Source organism: Talpa occidentalis, unplaced genomic scaffold, assembly GCF_014898055.3.
Source record: "Talpa occidentalis isolate TD23 unplaced genomic scaffold, MPIMG_talOcc4v2.1 talOcc4.4, whole genome shotgun sequence".
Lineage (NCBI taxonomy): Eukaryota > Metazoa > Chordata > Mammalia > Eulipotyphla > Talpidae > Talpa > Talpa occidentalis.
The window spans coordinates 100,715,498-100,741,656 of NW_023604295.1; the positions used below are offsets into that span (position 1 = coordinate 100,715,498).

Consider the following 26,159-nt stretch of genomic DNA (forward strand, 5'->3'; position numbering starts at 1 on the left):
GCAGTGCTGTGAAGCTGTCCGCGGCCTCTGCAGCACGAGTTCAATCCCGGCCAGCTGGCGAGAATCCCACATGGTGGCGACCTCTCCTCTCACTCCCGCTGCTCCCCTCAGCAGTGTACTTTCACTAAGTCTACCTGTTCTGTTCTCCACTCCACTCTGTCTCTGGTGAATCCTCTCGCCCTCCCACGCATCTGACCTGTATCCTGGTTCTTCTATGTATGAATAAATAAATCTTTAAAAAAAAAAATCCTGAGTTACTTACATGTTCATTAGCCCTGAGCATGCTCAGGCAGCCCTGGTTTCAAATCCTTGTTAATAATGACTACTTCTTTGAATCTGTATAAATATTTACTTACATAATAGTAAACCCTCAAACCCAGTGCCTGACACATTATTGATGCTTCATAAACTTAAATTTTCTTCTAAAGTTTTCAAATGTTTCATTGACTATTATATGACCATCTATTTAAATCCTGTTCACCCATCCAGTCTTAAAGACCATCCTCCTATGAAGGTTCCTTCAGCTCAGCTCTCTGTGCTAGTTAGAGTGAATACCAAAAATACTGAACACTTAATTATTCTCTGAATGACCTAACTTCCTGCTAGGATGTTTACTCTTTGAGAGTATACATGGTGTCTGAAAGTTATCTCACTTAACACTTTGTAAAATGTTAAGAAAACATGAAAAATTCAATATATATATCACTTAATTATTTCAATGTGCTACTATGCTCCCTTACCTTACTATCAGCTGGTATGTGTTACAGGAATGACTAATAGTTTTAATATCAGCCTAAGTGAATCTTACTGAGCATTCCATAGCTCAATAGACATTAAATGTTTGGGATTATCAGTTTTGCAGCCCCTTACATTAGGATAACTAGGAAATAACCTATGTGATTTGATTCTCAACAATTAATTTTTTTCTATGAATTTCTTAGTTAACCAATTTAGCTCTGTTTTACTTCTTTCTTATGGATCATTTTTTAGGATGCTATGATTCATGCTTGTGAATTTGAATGTGTCTTACAGGAGGATTTGTTGGTATTGAGGAAAACAGTGAAATCCTTTCTGGCTGTTTGCCAACAGTGCCTGTCTAATGTTAATACTCCAGTAAAGGAACAGGTAAGAAATTATCAGTTAAAAGCGCTCCATAAAAATAATTCAAATACTTTGAAGACCAGTAAGAAATACTTTTTTATGATACTTCTTATAATACAAGTGTATCTCTAGCAATTCAGCACACATCTCCAAATTCTGTCAACATGACCCCACTTAGATAGCTGCTCTTTGACCACTCTGGAGACCTAAGAATGTACACACTGGGGATGCAGTGCACCCAAGGAAAGACTTGTGCAGACTCAGGCAGGAGAATCAGGTCTATTATGGCAAGGAATCCCTGAGTCTCTGTAACTGGACAGTAGTATAGAAGTGCAAGTAGGCATAACCCATTAGTCCAGTAGACCCCTCCACCCTATTAAGAAACATCTTTATATAAAATGTGTCATTTCCATACTGGTTTTTATTATGATGTTGCTCTACAGTCTTGTTAGTCTAGTAAAGAGTACAGTAGTCGTTAATCTTTAATAGCTCCTCTTGCAAACAGGTTATCACTGGTCTCTTTTTAATTGAGATATCAGCATAGCTTAATAAAATTGTGTTATGAGTCATAACTCAATGTCTTATGATTCATAAAATAAGAACACACATGGTCTTCCCTAACCCTTATTTTCTAAATCTTCTCAACCCCACAAGTGCTAATAGTTATCAACATATGGACTTTTAAACTAGAAATTCAGTGTTTATATGTCACCGCTTTTTAATGGTATCCAAAACTGTGCCCCTGGATTAAAAAAATTTTTCAAGTCAATACCTCTCAACTAGCTGTTTTGAATTAATACAGCCAAATAAAAGAAATAGATTGGGGGAAAGAGAGGTTTAACTGTGACTAGAGGAAGGACGTTCCCCTCTTTTCAGGTATTTTGTGGTTGTATAGTCACAGGATAAAATACCATAATTCTTGCTTGGAGTAGACTAGTTAATATACAGCCATCTCTAAATACATGCCAAAATTGTGTTTTCCAATAGAAATAAATTGGGAATGGTGGGGGGGGGGATGGGAATTAGATTCTATTGAAGTATCAAATCTCAATTATCCCACAACAAAATCTTTTGGTTACAATACACAGTGACACTGGTTTATGTCATACCATCCACTAAATAGGGCAAATTTGGCAATCTAATAATACTTCCTGTTCGGAGAAATGTATTGAAAGGGTCCCTTGTGTGTTAAATTGTTGGGAGGCTTTTACAGAGTGGCTTTTTATGTGAATGGTCCTGAATTAAATTTTAAGCTCACTGTTAGAGATTTTGTTTTTAGATTAGATTTTTAAAGAAGAATTAAAAACAGTAGCTAACAGATTCAGAGCACTTTATTATAATGGTTAATTACATAGTTGTAAGATTTGTGTTATTTGATTAAGAAGTATGTTTGATTTCTACTTTGTCATAATATCAATTTTGTATTTTCAGGTTGGATTTAACTTTTCTTTTAAAAGTTCAAGTCAAAATCTCTTAACTGGTAGTTTTGGCTTAGTACAATCCAAGTTAAAAAGCTAGATTGTATGTGAGGGATTGGAATCCTTAAGTGTTATTTGTGTTGAATGCAAAAAAAAAAATTTTTTTTTCAGTTTAGAAATTAAAACTGAGGACTTAGAATTTAAATACTTGATATTTCTATCATGACAATATTATTGAACTATGTTTACTTTGTTTTCAGTAGCATTGATTTGTAGTTTATTTGTATTATAATTTACTGATGAATTCCCTTTGCTTTCTAGGCTTTCATGTTACTCTGTGATCTTTTAATGATTTTTAGCCACCAGTTAATGACAGGTGGCAGGGAGGGCCTTCAGCCTTTGGTGTTTAATCCAGATACTGGACTCCAGTCTGAACTCCTCAGTTTTGTGATGGATCACGTTTTCATTGACCAAGATGAGGAGAACCAAAGCATGGGTACTTATAGCTATCATATTGTCAAAAATGATGACTTTTTTTTAATCAATCCCAGAAATACAAGGAACAAATTCTAATTCAGTTCTTAAAATTAGTACTAGAATTTCTTTCTTTTAAGTTAATAGTAATACATTCATGTAATTCAGAAACCAGTAAGAATGAAAATGTACGTAGTGAAGTCCCTCTTCTTTAACATAGTACCTTAGAGATCGTTTCCTACCACTACGTGCAGAGCTTCCTTGTTATTTTTCTAACAGCTGCACAGTATTTCAGTTTAGAGATAGCATACTTCATATTATCCATCGCATTATAAATCTCATATTACAAACTATGCTATTGTGAAACGTGTACATTTGTCATTTCCCTCATGTGCAAAATGTATATGTAGTATAGATATTGTTTCTGACTGAACACTAAGTTCACAATTTTATCTAAAGGAAAGCATCCAGGCTCCTTACTATCTTTGAGTGGTCATACATAAATTAACAAAAGATAGCTGAAAAATATCAAGTACCATAAGACTATTATGACACTTCACCAGTCAAAATTGTGCTGAGCCTACAGAATGTTATCTTAATAAAATTAGAAAAAAAAATGTGTTAGAATAGGTTATTTGTGAAATATAGTTTAAGCTTCTAAAATAAAATCTGTGGTGTATTTGATCCACAGATTTATTTGATGCTATTGGAATGTTCTTAACAAAACATTTTAGAAAATACTAGAATATGATACAAAGTATTTTATTTAGAGTCCATATTAATCTCAGGGTATAAAATTCACCTCCTCCTTGTATTAATTAAAGAGATTTCCAGCTACTGAAAGTATTGATGCTTTGCAACTGGGCCAACTAGTAGAAAGAAGAGAGAAAGTTGAAAGTAAATTCTTCTATTAATGTATACATGTGAAAAAGGGAAGAACAAATACTGTCCCTGAATGAGGACAAGCCAAGACATTAAGGGGTCAGTACAGAGCCTGAAACAGATATGTTACCTTTTATCATAGGGTGCTTTGTGGAAACATTTCTGTTAGATTAGAAGCCAGTGAGGCCTGAGAATTAAAAAATTGAGGAAGAAACACTACTCATTTTGAAAGTAATTACACTTTTTTTAAATTTACATGTGCCTACTATGATTTGCAGAATATATTTTCTCAGCTAATCACATAACCATGTTTAAAACAAATGCTGAAAATTAACTCCTACATATATTTGTATTATTCCCCATATATTTTTCTAAAAGAATTTCCCTGTGTCATAAAACTTTCTTGAAATTTTCTCTCTGTTGAGAATATTATTAGCATATAGGATTATTGAAATAAGACAGTATTTTAAAGGTAAATGGATAATAATATGACAGAAGTATGAGGAAAAAACGCTATAGTTTGCTTATCTTATTTAGTCTTTGCTGTGACAATCTCAGAAGTTAGGAAACTTAATGCCTAGTAAGTGTTTAATATAAATGTGTTATTAAATGTATCACACTAAAAAAATAACTCCAATAACAACTTTCAATCCCATCTTTAACTGAATTTGTACCAATCTATAGTTATGATGTGAGCTGGTTTTCAATTATATAGATTATATACCTTGTTTTACCTTGTATAAAGTGCTAAAGTTCATAACCAATATATTTTCTTTGGTTAGAGGGTGATGAGGAAGATGAAGCTAATAAAATCGAGGCCTTGCATAAAAGAAGGAATCTACTTGCTGCTTTCAGCAAACTTATCATTTATGATATTGTTGATATGCATGCAGCTGCAGATATCTTTAAACACTACATGAAGGTATAGTTTCGTATTCTTTTTTTCCCCTTCCATCTTAGTGGCAGAGAAATTTGCAATTAAAAATGGAAGAATTATGATAGAATCTAAATTGATAGCATTTACCTTTGTTTTATGGTTTTCTGGTTATATTAAGGTTTCTTTCCATTATATGTAGTATTAGCTTTTTATCATTGTACCATTATATCCATTTCATAAAGTAGGAGTTCTTCACATTTATATGAAAAAATGCCCTTTTTTTCATGGTTAGCATGGAAGTCAGTCACTCTTCTTTATGATATCTGTTCAGATATTTTTATAAATATGTCTAGTATGAACCATGCTGCTTGCCAGTTATAAGTTATAAAATTTTGCTCTGGAGTGATCTAAAGGTTGAAGTAATCAATTAACGAGTAAGTTACAAGGGCCTTCCTGGTGGTACAATAGGGGAACCCGCAATGCGGGTTCGATTCCTGGGCAAACAGGGAGATTCCCACATGGCGCAGCAGACCTCTCCTGTCTCACACACTGCTCCCCTCAGCAGAATATTTTGGTTCTGCTCCCTGCTCTGTCTCTGGTGAATCCTGTCACCCTCCCACGCCTCTGGCCTGTATCCCAGTGCTTGTGCAGATAAATAAATCTTAAAAAAGAAAAAGAAAAAGAACAAGTAAGTTACATTATTGTGTCACTAGTAGAGGTTTGTATTAGGGGATTCTCAACAATACAACTCTTAAGAAATATGAGGGTTAATGAAAATTGCTTAGAAGTGACTTCTGAACTAAGTCTGAGATGATAAGCCTAATTTAGTGTAGTAAAGGAAGACTGAGACTTTTAGGTATATTGACATTCGTATACAAAGACACAAAGGAATATGAATTATTGAGGGAAAAATGCAAGTAATTGTATATGGCAACATAGATTGCTTGTGAGGCCAGATTTAAAAAGTGACAGATTAGAGAATTTTGTGTGAGAAGTTTGGATTTTTTTCCTGAGGGAGCTAAGGAATGTTGAAAGGTTTTTAAAATCCATTATTCATACGGATTTTGATGGGTAGTCACCCTCCTGGCTCTTCTCCTTTTCATAAACTCCACTTTGTTCCTGACCCTCAGAAACCTCTATTATATTGCTTGACATGCGTAGAACGCTTTTCAGATTATATGATTTGGCCTTGTTCTCATATCAGAAAGTGTTTTATTTTGCCTATATTCAGAATATTGTGGTGCCCTTGATCAGCTTGTTTCTTTATTCATGTTTAGATATGATCCAGTTCTAATTGTGGCATAGTAATTAATTCATCCTATTTTGCTGAATAACTGCCATGTGATAAGTACTGTGCTGGTAGCTAGACATTTAAAGATGATGTTGGCACTAAGGAGCTTACAGATAAATAAAGAGAAACTGAGATTAAATATATTAAAATGTAATGTGCTAATAATGAATGGTTGCCTATATTCTGTGCCATTTATCTTTGAGACACTGTTCTAAGCTCTTATGTTAACTTGTTGATAACAGTAACCTTGTGAGGTAGGAAACATCTTGCTTTATAGGTCAGGAAATTAAAAATTCGCAGAGGTGAAGAACTTTTCCTACATCACACAGCTATTAAAGTAGAAAAAAATGATTTGATTTTAGGTTTGTCTAGCTTCAAAGCTTAGCTCATTCCACTGGACCATAAAGTCTCAGCATGATTACTGTAGTAATAGATGTACAAATTAGAAAGCTACCACCACAGCCTCAGGGACTTCAGAGGATCTAGAAAAAATATCCTAAAGTAATTTCTAAATAGGATTTGGGTGGTTGAAGAAGAGCTTACCCTGGTTTTTCCTTGTCATCCCTTAATACTGGATTGGTTTCAAGAAGTGATCTTTACCCAAAACTTTTATTGTTCTTGACAATTGTTGCATACCTCTGCTTATTAAAGGTTTTTTGTTGTTGTTGTTGAGTATTCTAGTAACTGTTTGCTTCTCTTTTATATCCTTGTGATTTTTTTTTTTTTGCCCCACTTCTCTGTGTGATCATTATAAATCTGAGTTTTTGAGATTTGCCTGTTGAACCACCTCAGTCTGAATATTTCTTTTCTCCTGCTTTGAAAAATTATTTGCACTGAAGTGATTATTCATAATCCTTTTCCCTATTTTTTGCACCTCATATAGAAATATACCCATCTGTTTCAAGATTATAAAAATTCAGTTATCAAGCTGTTAATACTCTCACCTAGGATTTAGGTTTTTCCTAGGGAATAACATCCTGAATTAATTGTTACAAATAAAGCTTTTCCTAATTACTCACAAGGAAAATTCCTTAAATCCTGAGCAAAAAACTGAATTACAGAGAAACCAGTAAATTTTTCCCAATTGCTATTAAATATATCAGTGTTTGTTTTTTATATTGTAGTAGTAAAGTTGAAACATGTTAGGAAGGAAATGAGATATAATATTATCTCATTTGTTGCATTTTAAATGGTGTCTGTTAAATCCATGTTCTAAAGAATAAGGAATTTTGCTCATTTAAATCACTTCTCTTTGAATTCCCAGCTTTTTAGTTTTATTATTTGTTATTTCATAAACTTGGATATCAAATGTTTATTCCTTTAACTTTAGCCAATATCTTGTAACTGTCATTGTGTAAAAGTGAAATTAAACATCTCTTTAATTACTTATCCATTTCTTTCACCAAACCAGTCTTTATCTAATGATGTTTCAATAATTTTAAAGCTGTTCCTTTTTCTCACAGTATTACAATGACTACGGTGATATTATTAAAGAAACACTGAGTAAAACCAGGCAGATTGATAAAATTCAGTGTGCCAAGACTCTCATTCTCAGTTTACAGCAGGTAAGAAATTTAAGAGGAAAGAGATACAAGGTCGATTTATTAATATTGAGACTTTTATGCGCTCAGTATGTAGTGGGTGTCTTATCTAATATAAATCAGATCATTATACACAATACATTACTATGGATACTTTCTGACACAGACATGGATCATGTATCTTTTTCTGGAAGATAATCCTATAGTTTACATTAGAAATAGCTGAAACCCTATGCTTAGACCATATGAAGTGCCAAATTAGGTATTTAAAAATAATCATTTAAGGGCCTCCCTGGTGGCACAAGGGGTTGTTAAGCACCGCACTGTGAAGCAGTCCGCAGCCTCTGCAGCACAAGTTTGATCCCCAGCCAGCCAGGGAGCAAACCACATGGCACAGCAGACTTCTCCTGACTCACCCACTGCTCCCTTCAGCAATGTATTTCAGTCAGTCTGCCTGTTCTGTTCCCTACTCTGTCTCTGGTGAATCCTCTCACCCCCCGCATCTCTGGCCTGTACCCCAGCTCTTGTATGCAAAAATAAATAAATCTTTTTAAAAAATCATTTAAAAAGAAAAATGTAAAAATATACTTGAGAGACAGGCAAGTCGTATCCAAACAAGAAAATATGTGACATATATTACATAAATAAGATTCTTGGTAAATCCCTAGTGATTAATACAGAGAATGGGGTGCAGGGTACCTTGAGAGAGAGAGAGAGAGAGTGTGTGTGTGTGTGTGTGTGTGTGTGTGTGTGTGTGCGCGTCACGCACACATGTGTGTATGTAGTTCAGGCCAGTCTGTTGCTGAGGAGAAAACTAAAAAGGCAGACAACATAAGAGCTGTGTCAATGAAATGGTGTGATTAAGAGTGAATTGGGAGATTGGTAAGTGAGAAGGTGAAGAAAACAAATGTCAACAGTACTTTCAGAATCTTTACCACAAAGAGAATAAAAAAAAGGGGGGTTGGTAATTGGCAGAGGAGATAGTTGAGGTATAGTGTTTCTTTGTTTTTGCTTGTTTAAGATGCATGCATCTTGGGCCTCCCCTTGTGGTGCAGGTGGTTGAGCTCCGCGCTGTGAAGCTATCCGCAACCTCTGCAGCGCTGGTTGATCCTGGCCGGCCAGCAAGGGTCCCACATGACGCAGCAGACCTCTCCTGTCTGGCCCGCTGCTCCCCTCAGCAGTGTATTTTGTCAGTCTGCCTGTTCTGCTCCCCACTCTGTCTCTGGTGAATCCTCTCACCCTCCCATGCATCTAGCCTGTACCCCAGTTCTTGTATAAATAAATAAACCTTAAAAAAAAAAAAGATGAATGCATCTTGTAGAGAGGGACTAGATAATGATGCAGTAGAAAACAGTAAGCATAGGTACAAAACCTTGAGGAGGTAAACGAGAGTATATGTAAGTAGGGAGTGGTTTTAGATGAAAACGTGGACTATTGTTCTATCAAAAAAGCAGATGGGAATTAAGTTTTTAGCTTTGGTAGTAGAATAATTGCCTCACTATTATTTAGTACTCCAGAGTTTTGTTTTTGCCATTTTTTTGACACAATTTTTGTAATGTTTGTGAATTTATAAACCCTTCCAGCATAATAACTTTTTTTTTCCTATGAAAGCTTGTTTTTATTTTATTTTTCATTTTTTGACTTTCGCATTTTCTGTCCAGGTCAATAACCTTGGTTCTGGTTTATTTTTTATATATATTTTACACCGTTCTTCCTTTTTGTACAATGCATGCTTTTTCCTTTCAGGTGTATTCCCCGCAAAATTCCCATCACCAAATCATCCATTCACCATCACCATAGTCCCCTGTGCAAGAACACATTCTCTCCCATTTTGATCCCTTTCCCTCTCCTTCCTCTGCAGAGTGTCTCTGATAAACAGTTGACTGTTCAGTTTTTTAACTTAAAATTATTTTTTCTTGGTCCCTTATTTGGTTCTCCTACATTCCTCCTATAAGTGAAACTATCCAATATTTTTCTTTTTCCTTCCTGCTTATTTCACTGAGCATAATCCCTTCCAGCTCCATCCATATTGGTGCGAATGGCATGAATTTATCTTTTTTGATTGCAGAATAGTATTCCATTGTGTATATATACACCACATCTTCTTGATCCAGTCATCTATTTTTAGGCATTTGGGTTGTTCCATATCTTACTTATTGTAAATAGTGCTGCAATAAACATAGGGGTGCAGGTGTCCTTATAATTAATGTGCTTGTGTCCTTTGGGTAGATTCCTAGGAGTAGAATTACACAGAATAAGAACTTTTTTGCATAGGTTGATAATCGGTGGGAAAAATCATGACCCCTTATAGCCAAGTAACTTCTTCACACATTCTTGTCTAAGATACAATAAATGACAGAGCAAAGTTCCGAAACCTATATTTCACATATTGCTACTCGTGTGAAAACAACATAAAGAATACATAAATGTTTCTATAAACATAATTCCCTTTCCCACACAAAATATGTTAAGAAGAAATGAGTTCCTGTTTGCTGTTAATCACACAACCTCCATGAAAATGTACTCAAGAAATAAATAATAGTAATCTGACAGTGTTGATATAGTTCAATGCAAGGAGGGAAATGCCTATTTTACCATATATCTTATTTTTTTAATTATATATATTATAACAATAAATATTTCTTACCTGTAAGCTTTTCTTTCTTTTTTCTCTCAATAGTTGTTTAATGAACTTGTTCAAGAGCAAGGTCCCAACTTAGATAGAACATCTGCCCATGTTAGTGGTATTAAGGAATTGGCACGTCGGTTTGCCCTTACGTTTGGACTGGACCAGATCAAGACACGAGAAGCTGTCGCCACACTTCACAAGTGAGTAATCTAACTAAACACTTTTTATCTTATAGAATCTAGTTTATTAGAATTTAATTGAAGTAACTGTCTTGACCCAATTTTAAAGTGACAAATAATAAATTTCTCACAAGCACTTTAGAAGTTGTCTAGTGATTCTTAACTAGGAAGGCATTTTTAATTTGAAAAAAACTTAAACTGCCCATTTTTTCATCTTATAAAGTATAGGAGGTAAAATTTAATGAAATATTGTTGTTTGATCTGTTGGTGAGAAAATATGGGAGTCATGGATTTAAAAATACTGCAATAGTGATTCATTCAAATTCATTTCATAATTGAAAACATTTCATAAAAGAAAACCCTTAAGTATCTTACAAAACTCACATAGTTGCTTTGTACATATCTGTAACCAACTAAAAGATGTATGTAGCTGTTTAGCTTTGTGACTTTTTTTGGGGGGGTGAAAAGATGTGACATATTTTTCTGCTATAAATAATAAAATTAAATATTAAGCAAATATAATCTCAATTAACGTTATTTTACTCTTATTTTACTACCTTCAGTGATACTTCTGCTATTCTTCACAACTGTTTATGAAATCCTAATCCATTGAGGGAACTATAGCAGCTCTCTGGAAAAAATAAGATGATATTTTCTTTTACTTACAGGGATGGCATAGAATTTGCCTTTAAATACCAGAATCAAAAAGGACAAGAATATCCTCCTCCTAACCTGGCTTTCCTGGAAGTACTAAGTGAATTTTCTTCTAAGCTGCTTCGACAGGACAAAAAGACTGTGTAAGTTGCATGTTCCAGGAGCAATGGCTTTTGTCATGACATCATTATAAATTTTGGGAAACATTTTTTTTATCAACTAGATATAATCACTCTTGATAAGTTAAGTTAGGCTCTTATAATTTACTAAAAGAATCAGTAGTTTTCTTTGAAGCTTTTATATAGTTTCTCTTTCACTACTCACCTTTCAGTGCCCTAAAATTTGCAAGATCAAGCAAATGATTTATTGTGCAGTTCAAACATGTGTAAACATTGGCTGAGACATTGTGTGATCCTCTCTCTTTTCCTTTTATATATTTATTATTATATATATTTTAAGTATTTCCTTTTTGCTCTCAGGGAGCATTTCCTAGTGAAGAATTCAAGTATTTTGCTCCCTGCTATGCATATATTTTAGGTCTCACTATTTTTTTCCCCACCACTGTGCCTTATATCCCCTGGTCTTTCCCTCCCCACTCCCTCTTTAGATGTCCCCTGGTTTTGGAAAGTATTTTATATTATTGAATTGTCTCTATATCCAGTGTGTGTTTTTATTATTTTTTTTTTAAGATTTTTATTTATTTATACAAGAACCGGGGTACAGGCCAGATGTGCAGGAGGGTGAGAAGATTCGCCAGAGACAGAGCAGGGAACAGAATAGGCAAGCTGACTGAAATACACTGCTGAGGGGAGCAGCGGGTGAGACAGGAGAGGTCTGCTACGCCATGTGGGCATCTCAGTGGCCTGTCAGGATTGAGCCTGCTCTGCAGAGGCTGCAGACAGTCTCATAGTGCAGCGCTCAACCGCCTGCGCCACCAGGGGAGACCATGTTTTTATTATTCTGCCTTACTTTACTATACAGAATTCCCTCCATTTTATTGAAAATTTTTGCCTTTCATTCTTTCTTATGGCTATATATTTCTCCATGGTGTGGATATGTACCACATCTTTCTTTTTTTAAGATTTTTTTTTTTAATATACAATAGCTGGGGTACAAACCAGAGGCACAGGAGGGTGAGAGGATTCACCAGAGACAGAGCAGGGAGCAGAACAGGCAGACAGACTGAAAGCACTGCTGAGGGGAGCAGCAGGTGTGACAGGAGAGGTCTGCTGTGCATGTGGGTATCTCCCTGACCAGCTGGGAATCTAACCCATGCTGCAGAGGCTGTGGACAGCTTTACAGCACTGTGTTCTACCCATTGTGCCATTGGGGAGGTCCTGTACCACATCTTCTTGATCCACTTGTCCATCAGTGGACATTTAGGCTGCCTCTATGACTACTAGCTCTTGTAAATAATGCTGCATGAACTTGATGAACATAGATTTTTGCGTAGATGGTTTCATATTCTTTGGATATATGTCAAGACTGTGATTGCTGGGTCATAAGGTATTTTCATTTTTAAATTTCTAAGGTAAATCCAGATTGTTTTCCATAATGGTTGCACCATTTTATATTCCCACCAACAGCATAATGGGGTTCCTCTTTCTTTGCAGCCTCTCCAACACTTGGAGGATTTTTTTAATTTGTGCCATTAGCATGGGCATGAGATAGTATCTCATTGTGATTTTCACCTCTCTGTCTCTTATTAGACATGACAACATTTTTTTCATTTATCTTTTGATCTGGATATCCTTTTTAGTGAATTGTCTTCATATCTACTGCCCATTTATTAAATATATTTTTTAAGATATATTTATTTATTCATACAAGAACTGGGGTACAGGCCAGAGGTGTGGGGGATGAGAGGATCCACCAGAGAGAGAATGGGGAGCAGAATAGGTAGATCTACTGAAATACACTGCTGAGGGGAGCAGCAGATGTGGGGGTCAGCTCCCTGGCCGGCCAGGGATCGAACTCAGTGCTGCAGAGGCTGTGGACAGCTTCTTAGTGCTTTGCTTAACCCCTGCCCACCAGGGAGGCCCTAGTTTTATTTTTTATTTGACTTTTTTTAAGATGATTTTCCCCATTTTCTATTTTTGATTATTGATAATTTAAAGAGAATGTATGTGCAATTCTCATTTTTTTGATGGAATAAGTTTTATTTAGAACAAACCGTGAAGCTTTGAGTGGTACTAGATTTCAAATTCTATAAATTGATAGGAAGGTGAGTCCGTTATAATATGCTAACTGATCAGAAATTTGGAGACAGGTGAAGCTTATATGAATATGATTGATAGACTTAAGGAAAACTGTAGACTTCATGTTCATCAGAAAATATTTATTAATTATCTAACATGCTCAGTCTATAACTATTATTCTAATATGGCAAGATAGTGAATAATAAAAAAGTTTTGCCTACAAAGCTGTTCTATAACAGGGAGACACAGATAAACATATAAACAAGAATTCCAGGCACCAAAAGAGGATAATAGGTTAGAGAATAAGTGGTGTTGAGTACTGGAGAGGATGGATTAGTTTGAAAAATCTTTTAATATATGCATTTACTGGTACACATTTTTTTGTGAGCACTGCTTTAGATACATCCCATAACTTTTGGTATCTCACATATTTATTATTCATCTCAAAGTACATATTTATTTTTTCTATAATCTAATGGTTGTATATCCTCCTGTATTGCCTTCTTTGATATTAACATTTTAATTCCTTCGAAAATCCTTATTTGTATTTTTCAGTCTTCTTTCTTACAGTACACATCTTACCAAATTTTACTTTATATTTATTCTATGGAAATAGAAAAACTTTACTCCTACATGGTACCATTTCCTCACTCCCTTTTTTGTGCTAGCTATGCATACTGTATCTAAATGTGTTGCAAACATTAAATTATTATAATTATTACTTGATATAATAGGTCTTTTAAATAAGATGAGAGAAGGGATCCAAGTATGTATTTATAGAATTGTTATATTAACATTATTTTTTAAAGATTTTATTTATTTATGCATACAGGAACTGGGGTACAGGCCAGAGGTGTGGTAGGTGAGAGGATTCAGCAGATACAGAGCAGGGAACTGAACAGGCAGATAGACTGAAGTACACTGCTAAGGGGAGCAGCGAGCGAGTCAGGAGAGGTCTGCACCTTGTGGGTATCTCCCTGGCTGGCTGGGGTTCGAACTTGCTCTGCAGAGGCTGCAGACAGCTTCATAGTGCTGCACTCAGCCCCTTGTAACACCAGGGAGGCCCTTAACCTTATTATTTACCATATCTGGTTCTCTTTATTTCTTCTTGTGATTTGAAATGTCATTGGTATGGTTTCCTTGTTACAATACAGCTTTGTTCCCACCCACATTTTGTGTATTGTGAAATACATTACATTTCTATGTTATTGACCAAACAATACAGTGATACATATTGTTTTATAAATTGCCTTTTAAATCGGTTCAATGAAAGGATATGCAAATGTGATGTTATATTGTTTCTTAAATATACCTAGTAATTATCTTTCAGCATTCTGTTTTTCATCTAAATTCAGATTACTGTGCTTTCATTTGCTTTCTGTCTGAAGATCTCCCTTTAGTATTTCCTGAAAAGCAGGTTAACAAGCAGCACATTTTCTTAGCTTTTCCTTTATTTAATCTTTAGCTTTGAAATATAATTGTAAGCTAGGTAACTCTTCTTGTTTGATAGTATTTTTACTGGCAGCACAGAGACTATGTTATCCTGCTGTTTAGCAGCCTCCATTGTGTCTGATGAGAAGGCACAAACTAAACTTCCTGGAGTTTACTTGTGTAATGAGTTACTTTTCTCTTACTGCTTTCAGGATGTTTTTTTATTCATCTTTGGGTTTTCAACATTTTGCCTGTTTGTACTGTGGCTCTCTTTGAATTTATCTTGCTTAAAGTTTGTTGAGCTTTGAATATGTATACATAATTTTTTTTAAATCAAAGGTAGAATGTTTTAACTATTATTTTTTCAAGTTTTTGTTTCTTCTTCTCCTGACACTCTCATTACTCATGTGTCAGTTCATGTAATGATATTGAACATTTCTTTCAAACTTTTTTCAGTTCTTTCTCTCTGATCTTCAAAATGTATATAATCTCTCAATATATCTTCAACATCACTGATTCTCTCTTCTAATAGCTCAAATGTACTACTGAGTACCTGTAGTGAATTTTTAATTTTTAAAATTGTACTTTTCAGTTGCAGAATTTCCATTTGGTTCTTGTTAAATTTTTAAAATCATTTCTATCTTTTATTCATTTTTCTCTTCCTGATAAGAGATTGTTGTTATACTTCTTACTCTTTAGAAATGATTTTCTTTAAGCATATTTATATTTGCTTTACATTCTTCATAGGCCATGTTGGACGTGTGTAGAATTCTAGACTAATAAGGTAGCATATGAATTTGTTTTATTATTTATTTTAACTATTTTTTAGACTCTTTTTATGTTCATAGCAATATTGAAGGGGGAAGTACGGAGAAGTCCCAAATGCTTTCTATACTCTACATATGCACAGCTTCTTCCATTATTAACATCCACCACCAGAGCGGTACACTTGATACAATTGATAAACTAACCTCAACACATCATAAGTACTCAGAGTTCATAGTTAGCATTACAGTTCACTCTTGCTATACATTCTGGGGGTTTAGGAAAATGTATAATGATATATACACATTATGGTGTCATACAGAGTAGTTTGACTTTTCTAAAAATCCTCAATGTTCCATGTATTTATCACTACTTCCTTCTTCCTCCCAGCCTATCAAGCACTAATCCTTTTACTTATTTCCATAGTTTTGCTTTTCCCAGAGTGTTACATAGTGGATTAGAATCATAGAATAGAGAACTTTGTCAGATCACCTTCTTTTATTTAATAATAAAAGATTAGTAACCTGTTGTCTGGATGTACCACAGTTTATTTGTCCATCACCTACTCTTGCTTGTGTCCTACTTGTGTCCTTGTGTCCTTGCTTGTGTCACCTACACTTTTGGCAGTTAGGAAAAAACCTGCTATATAAACATCCCTGTGCAAGTTTTTTTGAGGATTCGTCTTGTAAGTTTTGGCAATTTGTGTGTATCTAGGAATTTGATCTATTTCCTCATATTTTCAAAATTAACACAAAATTAATACAAACTAAATTTTCAAAACTTATAGTTAATAATATTCCTTTAAATTTCCATGGAATCTTACAGTAATATGTTCACTTTAATTTCTGATACCATGATGTGTGTCCTCTTTCTTAGTTTACTTCACTAGAAACTTGTCAATTTCACTCATTTTTCAAGAAAAGAGCCAGTTCTTGCTTTTACCAATTTTTCTATTGAGTTCCGGTTTTCAGTTTCATGGACTTCTACTCTAGTTCTATTATTCTTCCATTTTAACTTGGTCACCTTTTTCCGGTTTATGAAAGTAGAAGGTACAGTTACAGTTTTTTATTTTTAGATCATTTTTTTCTAATATGTGCATTTAATGCTATAAATTTTCCTCCAAACACTACTTTTGTTGTATCCCACAAATTTTAGTAACTTGTGTTTTCATTTTGATTTAGTTCAAAATACTTTTAAATTTCTCTTTAGATTTTTTCTTTAACCCATGTGTTAGTATTACTCAATTGCCACGTATTTTGGGATTTTTCAGCTATGTCTCTGATAATTTCTAGCTTAATTCCATATGGTCTAAGAGCAAACATTGTGTGATTTCTTTTAAATTTGCTAGATATGTTTTATGTTCCAGAATAAAACAATCTTGGTGACTGTTTCATATGAATTTGAGAAAAATGTGTATTCTTTTGTCAGTGTTTAATTCTTTTTGAAGTAATTATAAATGGAATTAGTTATCTTCTTTTGCTTCTTGTTCATTGTATTAAAAAAAGACAATGGGTTTTTGTATGTTAATTTGTAGCCTTCCATTTTGCTATGTTCATCTATTATTTAATACATTTTTATGGAATCCTTAGGATTTCCCATATATAATATTACATGGTCTGCAAATAGTAATAATTTCACTTCTTTTATCATTATTTCCTCTGTCTGATAGCTCTGCCAAAACATCTAAGTAAAACAGAAGTTGTGACAGTTGACCTCCGTGTTTGTTCTCTTTCTTAAAGGGAAAGGTTTCAGGTTTGTCACCACTAAGTAATATATTGGCTGTTGGTTTGTAATGTATAGCCTTTATTATTCTGAGGTAGGTTCCTTCTATTCCCATCTTGTTTATAGAGTTTTATCATAAATGGGTGCTGAATCTTATCAAATGCTTTCTATCTATTGATATGATTTTTACCTTATTATTATCAATACAGTGTATTGCATTGATTGATTGATTGATGCATATTGAACCATCTTTGCATCTCTGGTATAAATACCACTTTGGATCATCGCGTGCAATCCTCATGATACAGTGTTGAATTCAATTTGCTAGTATTTTGTTGAAGTTTCTGCATTATTGTTCACCAGGGATATTGGTTATAATTTCCTTTTCTTGTGTCCTCTTTGTTCTAATTTGGTACTAGGGTAATAATATAATCTTGGACTGTATTAGAGAGCATTCCTTCTTGTATTTTAAAAACAGTTGAGAAAACTTAGTTCTTTAGAGATTTGATACAATTCACTTGTAACTCATCTGGTCCTGGGCTTTTGTTTTTCAGAAGATTTTTTTATTAAATACTTCTTGAATTTCCTTGCTTGTGATAGGTTTGTTCAACTCATCTTTTTCTTTTTTTTTTTTTTTTTTTTTTTATTTATTAAATTTTATTTTTCTATTCCCCATACAATTGCAAACGCCCATTCTGACCCCAATCCTTCCCTTCCCGCCCCACCCCCCCAAAAAGTGTCTCTGGTTCATAGTTTTTTGTTGATTTTGATTTTCACTTTCTTATATTCATTTTCCTGGTCCCTTATTTAAGTTTTCTAGATTCCTGCTATGAGTGAGACCATCCGGTATTTTTCTTTTTCTTTTTGGCTTATTTCGCTGAGCATGATCCCTTCCAGTGCCATCCATGTTGCTGCAAATTGCATGTGTTTATCTTTTTTGAATGCTGAGTAATATTCCATGGTATATATGTACCACATCTTCTTGATCCAGTCATCTATTTTTGGGCATTTGGGTTGTTTCCAAAGCTTAGCTATTGTAAACAGTGCTGCTATAAACATAGGAGTGCAGGTGCTCTTTGGAATTGATGTTTCTATGTCCTTTGGGTAAATACCTAGGAGTGGAATTGCTGGATCATATGGAAGCTCTATGTTTAGTAGGTCCAGAAATCTCCACACAGCTCTCCATAGTGGTTGGACCAGTTTGCACTCCCACCAACAGTGCACAAGAGTTCCTTTTTCTCCACATCCTCGCCAACATTTGTTGTTGCTAGTTTTTTTAATATGTGCCATTCTCACTGGTGTGAGATGGTATCTCATGGTAGTTTGATTTGCATTTCCCTGATTACAAGTGATGTTGAACATTTTTTCATATGTCTGTTGGCCATTTGCATTTCCTCTTCAGAGAAGTTTCTTTTTAGCTCTTCTGCCCATTTTTTGACTGGATTATTTTCTTTGTTGTTGCTGAGTCTCTTCAGCTCTTTGCAGATTTTTGTGATCAGTCCTTTATCATTAGTGTTGGGTGCAAAAATGTTCTCCCAGTTGGTGGGGTTTCTCTTTGTTTTGTTATTGTCTCTTTTGCTGTGCAGAAGCTCTTTAATTTGATGTAGTCCCAGCTGTTTATCTTTCTCTTCACTATCACTGCTTTGGGTGATGTGTCTGTAAAGATGTCTTTGATGTGCAAATCCCGTAGTGTTTCGCCTATATTTCCTTCTATGTATTTTATGGTTTCAGGTCTTATGTCTAGTTCTTTAATCCATTTTGAGTTGATTTTTGTGTATGGTGTGAGGTAGTGGTCAAGCTTCATTCTTTTGCATGTAGCGACCCAGTCTTTTTCTTCCTGGGCCCACCCCTTTCCCCCACCCTCACCCCCATCTTATGCATATCTTCCTAGAGTAAATCTCCTGAAGTAGTTAGTGTTTTCATAACATTGAGCTTGTGAGGGAAGAAAGAATAAGACAAGGGAGCATATTCAAGTGTTATAATTCTTACTGTTCTTAATAAGATTTAGTAGATGTTTTGAATAAATGCCTCTCCATTAGCTATATAGCCTTAGAACAATTTCTAGACACTTTAAATGATTGACTTCTATAATTTCACATTTAAAAGTTGTTTTGATAGGGTGTGCAAAGCTCCAAAATCCACCATTGCAGCATTGGTATTTAAAAACAAAGGGAAGAAGTATAGAAGGAACACACACACACAGTAATATTTTCTTCTTTAAAAGTTTTAAAGAAATATGTGGAGCAAAATCTTAAATTCTTAGCCACTATTTCCAAAGGTAACTAACTTAACAATATGCTCCTAGAAGATTTTTCCTCAGGTTATGACAAAAATTAAGTAATGCATGAAATACTTCCGTGAAAATCATTGCACCTTTTATTGTGTTTCTAGTCACTCATACCTAGAAAAGTTCCTTACGGAGCAGATGATGGAAAGGAGAGAAGATGTATGGCTTCCACTCATCTCCTATAGAAATTCATTGGTCACTGGAGGTGAAGATGACAGAATGTCTGTGAATAGTGGAAGTAGCAGCAGCAAAACGTCCTCAGTAAGGAATAAGAAAGGACGACCCCCACTTCACAAAAAACGAGTAGAAGGTAAGTCTTCCTTTACACTATGAGACAAATAGTTTGTCTGATATTACAGAGATTAATTAAAATGGCAAGTAGTCTATTAAAGCAGGATAATAGGGTTAATCACATTATTTCCTTGTATATTGGATATACAGTAACAGATTCAGTCACAAGCGTTCAAAGTGGGACAGAGTCAAGAATAAACAAGTTGCAAGAGAATGGAGCAGAGGAAGATAGGCACAAAGAAAAAGAGAAAACAAAAGTTTATAATAAATTGATCCTATACCATGGTTCTCTAATACATTAAAATTCCAAATGAGATAGTTATGTTAGTCTCTTAAAATCCACCCTAATGCAGGAGAAATTCTGGTAAGTTAATATCTCCAGCAAATTAAATATACCAGAATAACTTTCAGTTTCTGCCACTTGGATGAATAGTTTATTTCTGTGCATGAAAGTAGTGGTGACCAGATTTATTTTATGCCCCACATGGACTGTGTGGAATGGAGAGTTGAATTGTCATGAAAATGTGATCAATAGTACATATTAATATATCCAAAAAGACTAAAATTTGCTTTATTAAAGCAAATCATTACCCCTTAAACTAAGAGAAAACCCAAAATAAAAGATTTTTTTCCTCAAATACTCTTCCCTCATTCCATGCTTCTAATAATTTTTTTCTAAACCAAGAGAAAATGGCAATGAGCTGAGTCCTGTTCTATTGCTCCTTTTTACAACCTTCTGTTTACCTTTGAGCTGCTCTTGCTGCCTAAAACAATGATTTTGATAAATTCTGGGACAAAAATTGATTAAAATTTAAATCTAATGTTTCTGATTTGACTGATGAAGAGCACAAACTCTAAAACTAGAGGTTCTAGAATACAAACCTGGTTTTCTCATTTTTCACTTGTGTGAACTTTAAACATGTTACTTAACATCTCTAAGCCACAATCACTGATCAAATGAAGGATGGTCAGCATACCTATCCTGTCAACTACTATAAATATTAAATGAGATACTCCAAATAAAACAATACATACACGGTGCTTACACATAGGTAGCATGTGATAAATGTTAGCTGCTGTTACCAGACTGTCATCAGCAGCAGCAGCAGCATTGTGCTTATGATTATTCTCTTACCCATCATCAGTCATATTTCAAAGAGAATAAGCAATTTGAAAATATTTGTAGGATTAATGTTAAAGATTTCAAGTTTCAGCTTTGGAACATAAAATCTTTTTGGTCTAGAGAATGAAAATAAAAAGCCCTATCTTAAACTTTCCTCTAAAGATTGATTCCAATAATTTTTGATTTGTAAGTATCTTCTAGAGTAGACTATGTTAGGATCTCCACAAAGCTGCTAGCATATTCACACTTTATGTATATATATCTTTCCCTACTCAGAGCTTTTCTTAGAGGTAATATTCATATTAGCAAACATTTATCAAATCACTTGTTCAGTTTTTACCAAGCACTTTCCTGAGAACTGTGCTACATACTGGAAGTTAGATCATAGTATTGAGGGATACAGAGAGAAGCAATTAATTTCAGTTCATCTTGGTAAATGCTCTCTGATGAGCCAAACAGGATGTTTTGGGAACATAAGAAAGAGCAACCAAAGTTTTAATGAATTAGGAAATATCTCTAGGAAAAGATGACATGTAGTAGAGAGCTGTAATATGAGTTTACTAAGATAAGAACCTACATGATACCATTATTAGGGTCAATAAAATTTTAAGTGTGGAAGAGTATTAAAGTTTTGAAATGCTGAATGAAAAGTGGTATGAATTTTTAAAAAATGAAACATACCTTTGCTGATTAAGAGGTGATTCATCAGTGTCAGTGGTATGACCTTAACTAGACAATGTATAGGTATTTCCGGGGAGAGAAAAGCCAATCTAGAATATGCACATGTATCTGACATTTTGGAAACCTGAGAAATACACTCATACATGGAATGCTTGATGGCAAAGTGAGGAGACATACACACGTCTCTAAGACCTAATGGGGGAAGAAAGACAATCCAATTCATACTATACATTTTATGTGTTTAAATCCCTTAACAGGAAAAACATAACAATGATACTTTAAGTCTTCCCATGTAAAGAAAATAATTGAGTGTCTGAATGATCCTCAGAAAAACAGTTCCTATCCTTTGAGGAAACTTAAATCTAATTATATAGATGACATACCAATAGTATGTCAAATGTATGTAATACATTAGTTCATTTAATCCTTACAACTCTGAGGTTAGGTACTAGTATCTCCATTTTGTTTTGTTTTGTTTTTTAAGATTTATTTATTTATGCATACGAGAACTGGGGTACAGGCCAGAGGTGTGAGGGGTGAGAGGATTCACCAGAGACAGAATGGGGAACAGAATGGGCAGATCAACCGAAGTATACTGCTGAGGGGGGAGCAGTAGGCAAGTCAGGAGAGGTCTGCTGCGCCATGTGGGTTGCTCCCTGGCTGGCCGGGGATCGAACTCGTGCTGCAGAGGCTGCGGATTGCTTCATAGTGCAGTGCTTTGCGCCACCAGGGAGGCCCCAGTATCTCCATTTTGTATATGAGAAAACTGAATTTCAGGAATTCAATAAATTATACAAAACACGAATGATAAATTGGGATTCAAACTTGTCCGTCTGACTTCTATCAGAGTTCATTGCACCCATGACATTCTGCAACTCTAACTGGAAATTTACAGATGAAAGTCTGGATAACACATGGCTAAATAGGACTGACACCATGATTCAGACTCCTGGCCCCCTGCCAACACCACAGCTCACTTCTACTGTACTGCGAGAGAATAGCCGGCCCATGGGAGAACAGATTCAGGAACCTGAGTCTGAACATGGTTCTGAACCCGACTTTTTACACAAGTAAGTAGTGAAAATTAATTTCCATGGCATAATACCTTTAACTGTTATAGAAAGCAGAAATATTGAAGAAAAAGTTTATTTGCTCATTCATTAGCATATAGTATTGATCAACTCATGAGAAAACAAGCCATGAAGAGAGAAGTTAAATAACTTAGACTATATTAAGTTTGCAAACACTTTATATTAAGTTTATGCATGTGGCCATGTGCCAGTAAGTATAGAGTGCAGGTGAAGATTTGGTCGAGCATACGCTTAACTCCAAATCTCAGAAGTAACTTAAAAAAAAAGTGTTTATACCCTTCCTTGTTCAACTCTGGAGAGCTCTGAGCCACCAGATCAGCACATTTCTGTACGTTAGAGAACTTGCAGCCCAACTAGAACACTTGTGAGTATGGAAGGAGCTAGACACAGAAATCTGAGAAGTGCTCTTTTTGACAAGGATTTGGGGAACAAAGCTGTTTTAAAATAATAGTTTTAATTAGCTTCACCTGGAGAGGAAGGACAAGTTTTCCTCAGCCCTCTTAGGTTCCTTCACTGGATCTGAAAATTAAACTGTCGATAGATTAACAGAAGGAAAAACATAAATTCCATTGATTTTTTTATATGCCATGGGAGCCTCCACAAAAAAATGAAGACCTGCCTGAAAAAGTGAGCAGAGCAGGAAGCTTTTAGATCTTTTAGACAAATTTGTGAAGAATTGACAAGGCAAAGCGTTTGGGCTAGAGGTAGTCTGTATCTTCCTTAAATAGGCTTAGTTTGGCAGGGCTTGTTTGCAAATTCCTCTGGTGCCATCTCTGTGCTGATAAGGAGTGTAGCTCCAGAAAAGGGAGATTTTCTGCATTTAATGCTTCTTAATTACCTATATCTCAAAATAATTTTTTTCTCAAAGTGGCATTTTTGGAGGTGACATTCTGGTTTCTTTCACACCTAACAACTAACTAGAACCTGCTTCAATAGATACTTTGAGATCTCTTTGGACAACTTACCATCATTCTGCTAAGGCAGATCCTTTTTATAATGATCTCTCCCTTGGCCCAGTCATAAATCCAGTTAAATCCCACTACATCAAGATTAGGCCAGCTGATTATGGCCTTCTTAGCAAGGGATTGATTAGCTAAATTCATCATCTGTTGCCCCAAAATGAATAATAGTACCCTCTCTTAGTCCTCAGATGCAGATCTCTTGGTTAGGCCAACCGAAATTAGAAGACTTAAATCGGAAGGACAGAACAGGAATGAACTACATGAAAGTGAGAACTGGAGTAAGGCATGCTGTGTAAGTGTTACGTCAAGTTTCACAAGAACACAATAACTGTGATGACTGGTCATTTTGTGGAACGATTGGGGTTTCTCTGGTATTTGGTCTTAGGAGTTAAAATTAAAACTCAGGATATGCTGTGCAGAATAGGATAGGAATAGAGGCAATGGGTTCTTGAGGTTTTCAGCATTTAAATCCTCGTGCTGTCACTTGCCAGCTGTGTTGCCTTGGGCAAACTCTAAAGCCTTCTGTGCCTCAGGTTCCTAATTTGTAAATATAGGATAATAATTGATAAATCATTTTCATGGGAATTAACACATAACAAAATGTTAACTGCTACTTGTTATTGCATTTAAATTAACTTCCAAATATATATATATTTCCTTCTAGTAAGCTAAGATGAAATCTTGAGTGAAAAAAATCAGTGATTACTAATTTTAGTGTTCAGTATCGTAATTTGTAAAGGGTATAGGTTGTAATTGGAAGGTGTGCTTTCATTCATTAGAAGATGTAATATAAGAGCTAGTACTCCACTCAGTCTGAATTTAACTTTCTAACTGTGCCCTTTATCAGTCGGGGCCTAATGGAGGAAGATGCTGAGCCCATTTTTGAAGATGTGATGATGTCATCCCGGAGCCAGTTAGAAGATATGAATGAAGAATTTGAGGACACCATGGTTATTGATCTGGTAAGAAAATTCAATATGTTTTTTTTCTGTTAAGAAGAGATACAATGTAATGAAAGCACTGATGTGAGATACTACTCTTGTTTTCAGGATCCTGTGGGAGGAAAAGAGAGTAGGGAAGGCAGTAATATCGACCCACAGTGGTCAAAGCCAATGTAACAGTGCTCATGCAGGCATTTAAACCAGGTTAATTTTTCCAGCCTGCTTTCAAAGCAGATTTTTAATTCTGGTAATAAGAACTGGTTCCTTCTTAATACCTTCTTGAAACAGTTTCAATATAGCACATGCATCTGACTCCTTGTACCTTAAATTGGAGCATGACAATAAATACACTGTGTTCCAACATAACAACCTATTGCAGAATATGGACTTTATTTGTTCAAGTAAAAAACATCTCAGAAGTAAATAAATCTGAATGTGAATGTAAATATAGGTGATTTTAGGAGGTTTTTTACTTTACCAAGAATAATAATGTTTAGGAGTTTTATTTCTAAAACTTTTCCATCTTAAAATTTGGAGAGGATAATGCTAAGCAAAATCAGTCAGGGGAAAGCAAATGCCGATTGTCTCACACATAGAACACAGAGAAACATAGTTCAGTGTCAGTCAAAACCATACCAGTAATAAATTACTGACATCTGACTATAAAACTGAGGCACCTAGAGGGGAAGGAGGCCCAATAGAACATGGTGTGAAGAATTACTGGGGGACTTGTGGTTAGCATGGTATGAGAATATACATTTGTAGAGGTTTAAACCTATAACCCCCAAAGATATAGTGTAATCCACCTTCACCTCAGTAAATATTAATGAGGAGGGAGGGAAGTTTCCATCAATTAGGGATACATATTGAAGTAGTTGTAGGTGAAATGACTTGAAAGCAAACCAGTGAAACAAATTGAAATGGAGGTATGAGGGGAAGAGTTCATCGTTCTGTGTGTTAATTTGATAGGGCTGCTGTAACAACTACTACTCATTAAATAGCTTAAAAAACCAAAATTTTATGATTCTGAAGGCTGGAAGTCTGAGATCAGGTATGAGCAAGGTTGATTTCATTCTGAGGCTTCTCTCCTTGATTCCTGGCGGCCCTCTTTTGTCTTCAGAAGGTCTTTCTCTGTGCTTATATCTTCTAAGAACATGTCATATTGGATTAGAATCTTCCCCTGTCACCTCATTTTACCCTAATTTCCTCTTTAAAGGCCCTTTTTCTAAATAATAGTTACATTCTAAGGTAATGGCAGCCAGATTTTCAACGTGAATTTGAGGGCGTAATTTAACCCATACTATTCTTCTTTGTATGTTTTGAATTTTTCATAATGAAAATGTTTTGTAAGAAGTGGAGATGAGGCCATCCTCTTTCCCCATCCATTGCTTTCTAAAGTTAACTTGCCTTTTTTTTTTTTCCAGCCCCCATCAAGAAATCGGCGTGAGAGAGCTGAGCTAAGGCCAGATTTCTTTGATTCTGCAGCTATCATAGAAGACGATTCAGTAAGTGTTATTACTGTTTTTTTTTTTTAAGATTTATGCACACAAGAACTGGGGTACAGGTTAGAGGTGTGTGGGGAGAGGGTGAGAGGACCCACCAGCTACAGAGTAGAGAACAG

At 35.1% G+C, this 26,159-nt stretch overlaps 1 protein-coding gene across 2 annotated transcripts in view; it reads left to right on the plus strand.

Annotated features, from left to right (window-relative positions):
• STAG1 (stromal antigen 1) overlaps positions 1-26,159 on the plus strand; it is a 462,478-nt gene that overhangs the window by 434,085 nt on the left and 2,234 nt on the right. For both annotated transcript variants that reach the window (XM_037525931.2, XM_054700807.1), the window contains 11 exons: positions 1,033-1,125; positions 2,841-3,015; positions 4,658-4,797; positions 7,507-7,608; positions 10,265-10,413; positions 11,061-11,189; positions 19,554-19,759; positions 22,440-22,614; positions 23,779-23,889; positions 24,445-24,559; positions 25,963-26,043. In XM_037525931.2, coding sequence (XP_037381828.2) covers positions 1,033-1,125; positions 2,841-3,015; positions 4,658-4,797; positions 7,507-7,608; positions 10,265-10,413; positions 11,061-11,189; positions 19,554-19,759; positions 22,440-22,614; positions 23,779-23,889; positions 24,445-24,559; positions 25,963-26,043 — 1,476 coding nt within the window. The remainder of the gene's footprint in view (positions 1-1,032; positions 1,126-2,840; positions 3,016-4,657; positions 4,798-7,506; positions 7,609-10,264; positions 10,414-11,060; positions 11,190-19,553; positions 19,760-22,439; positions 22,615-23,778; positions 23,890-24,444; positions 24,560-25,962; positions 26,044-26,159) is intronic.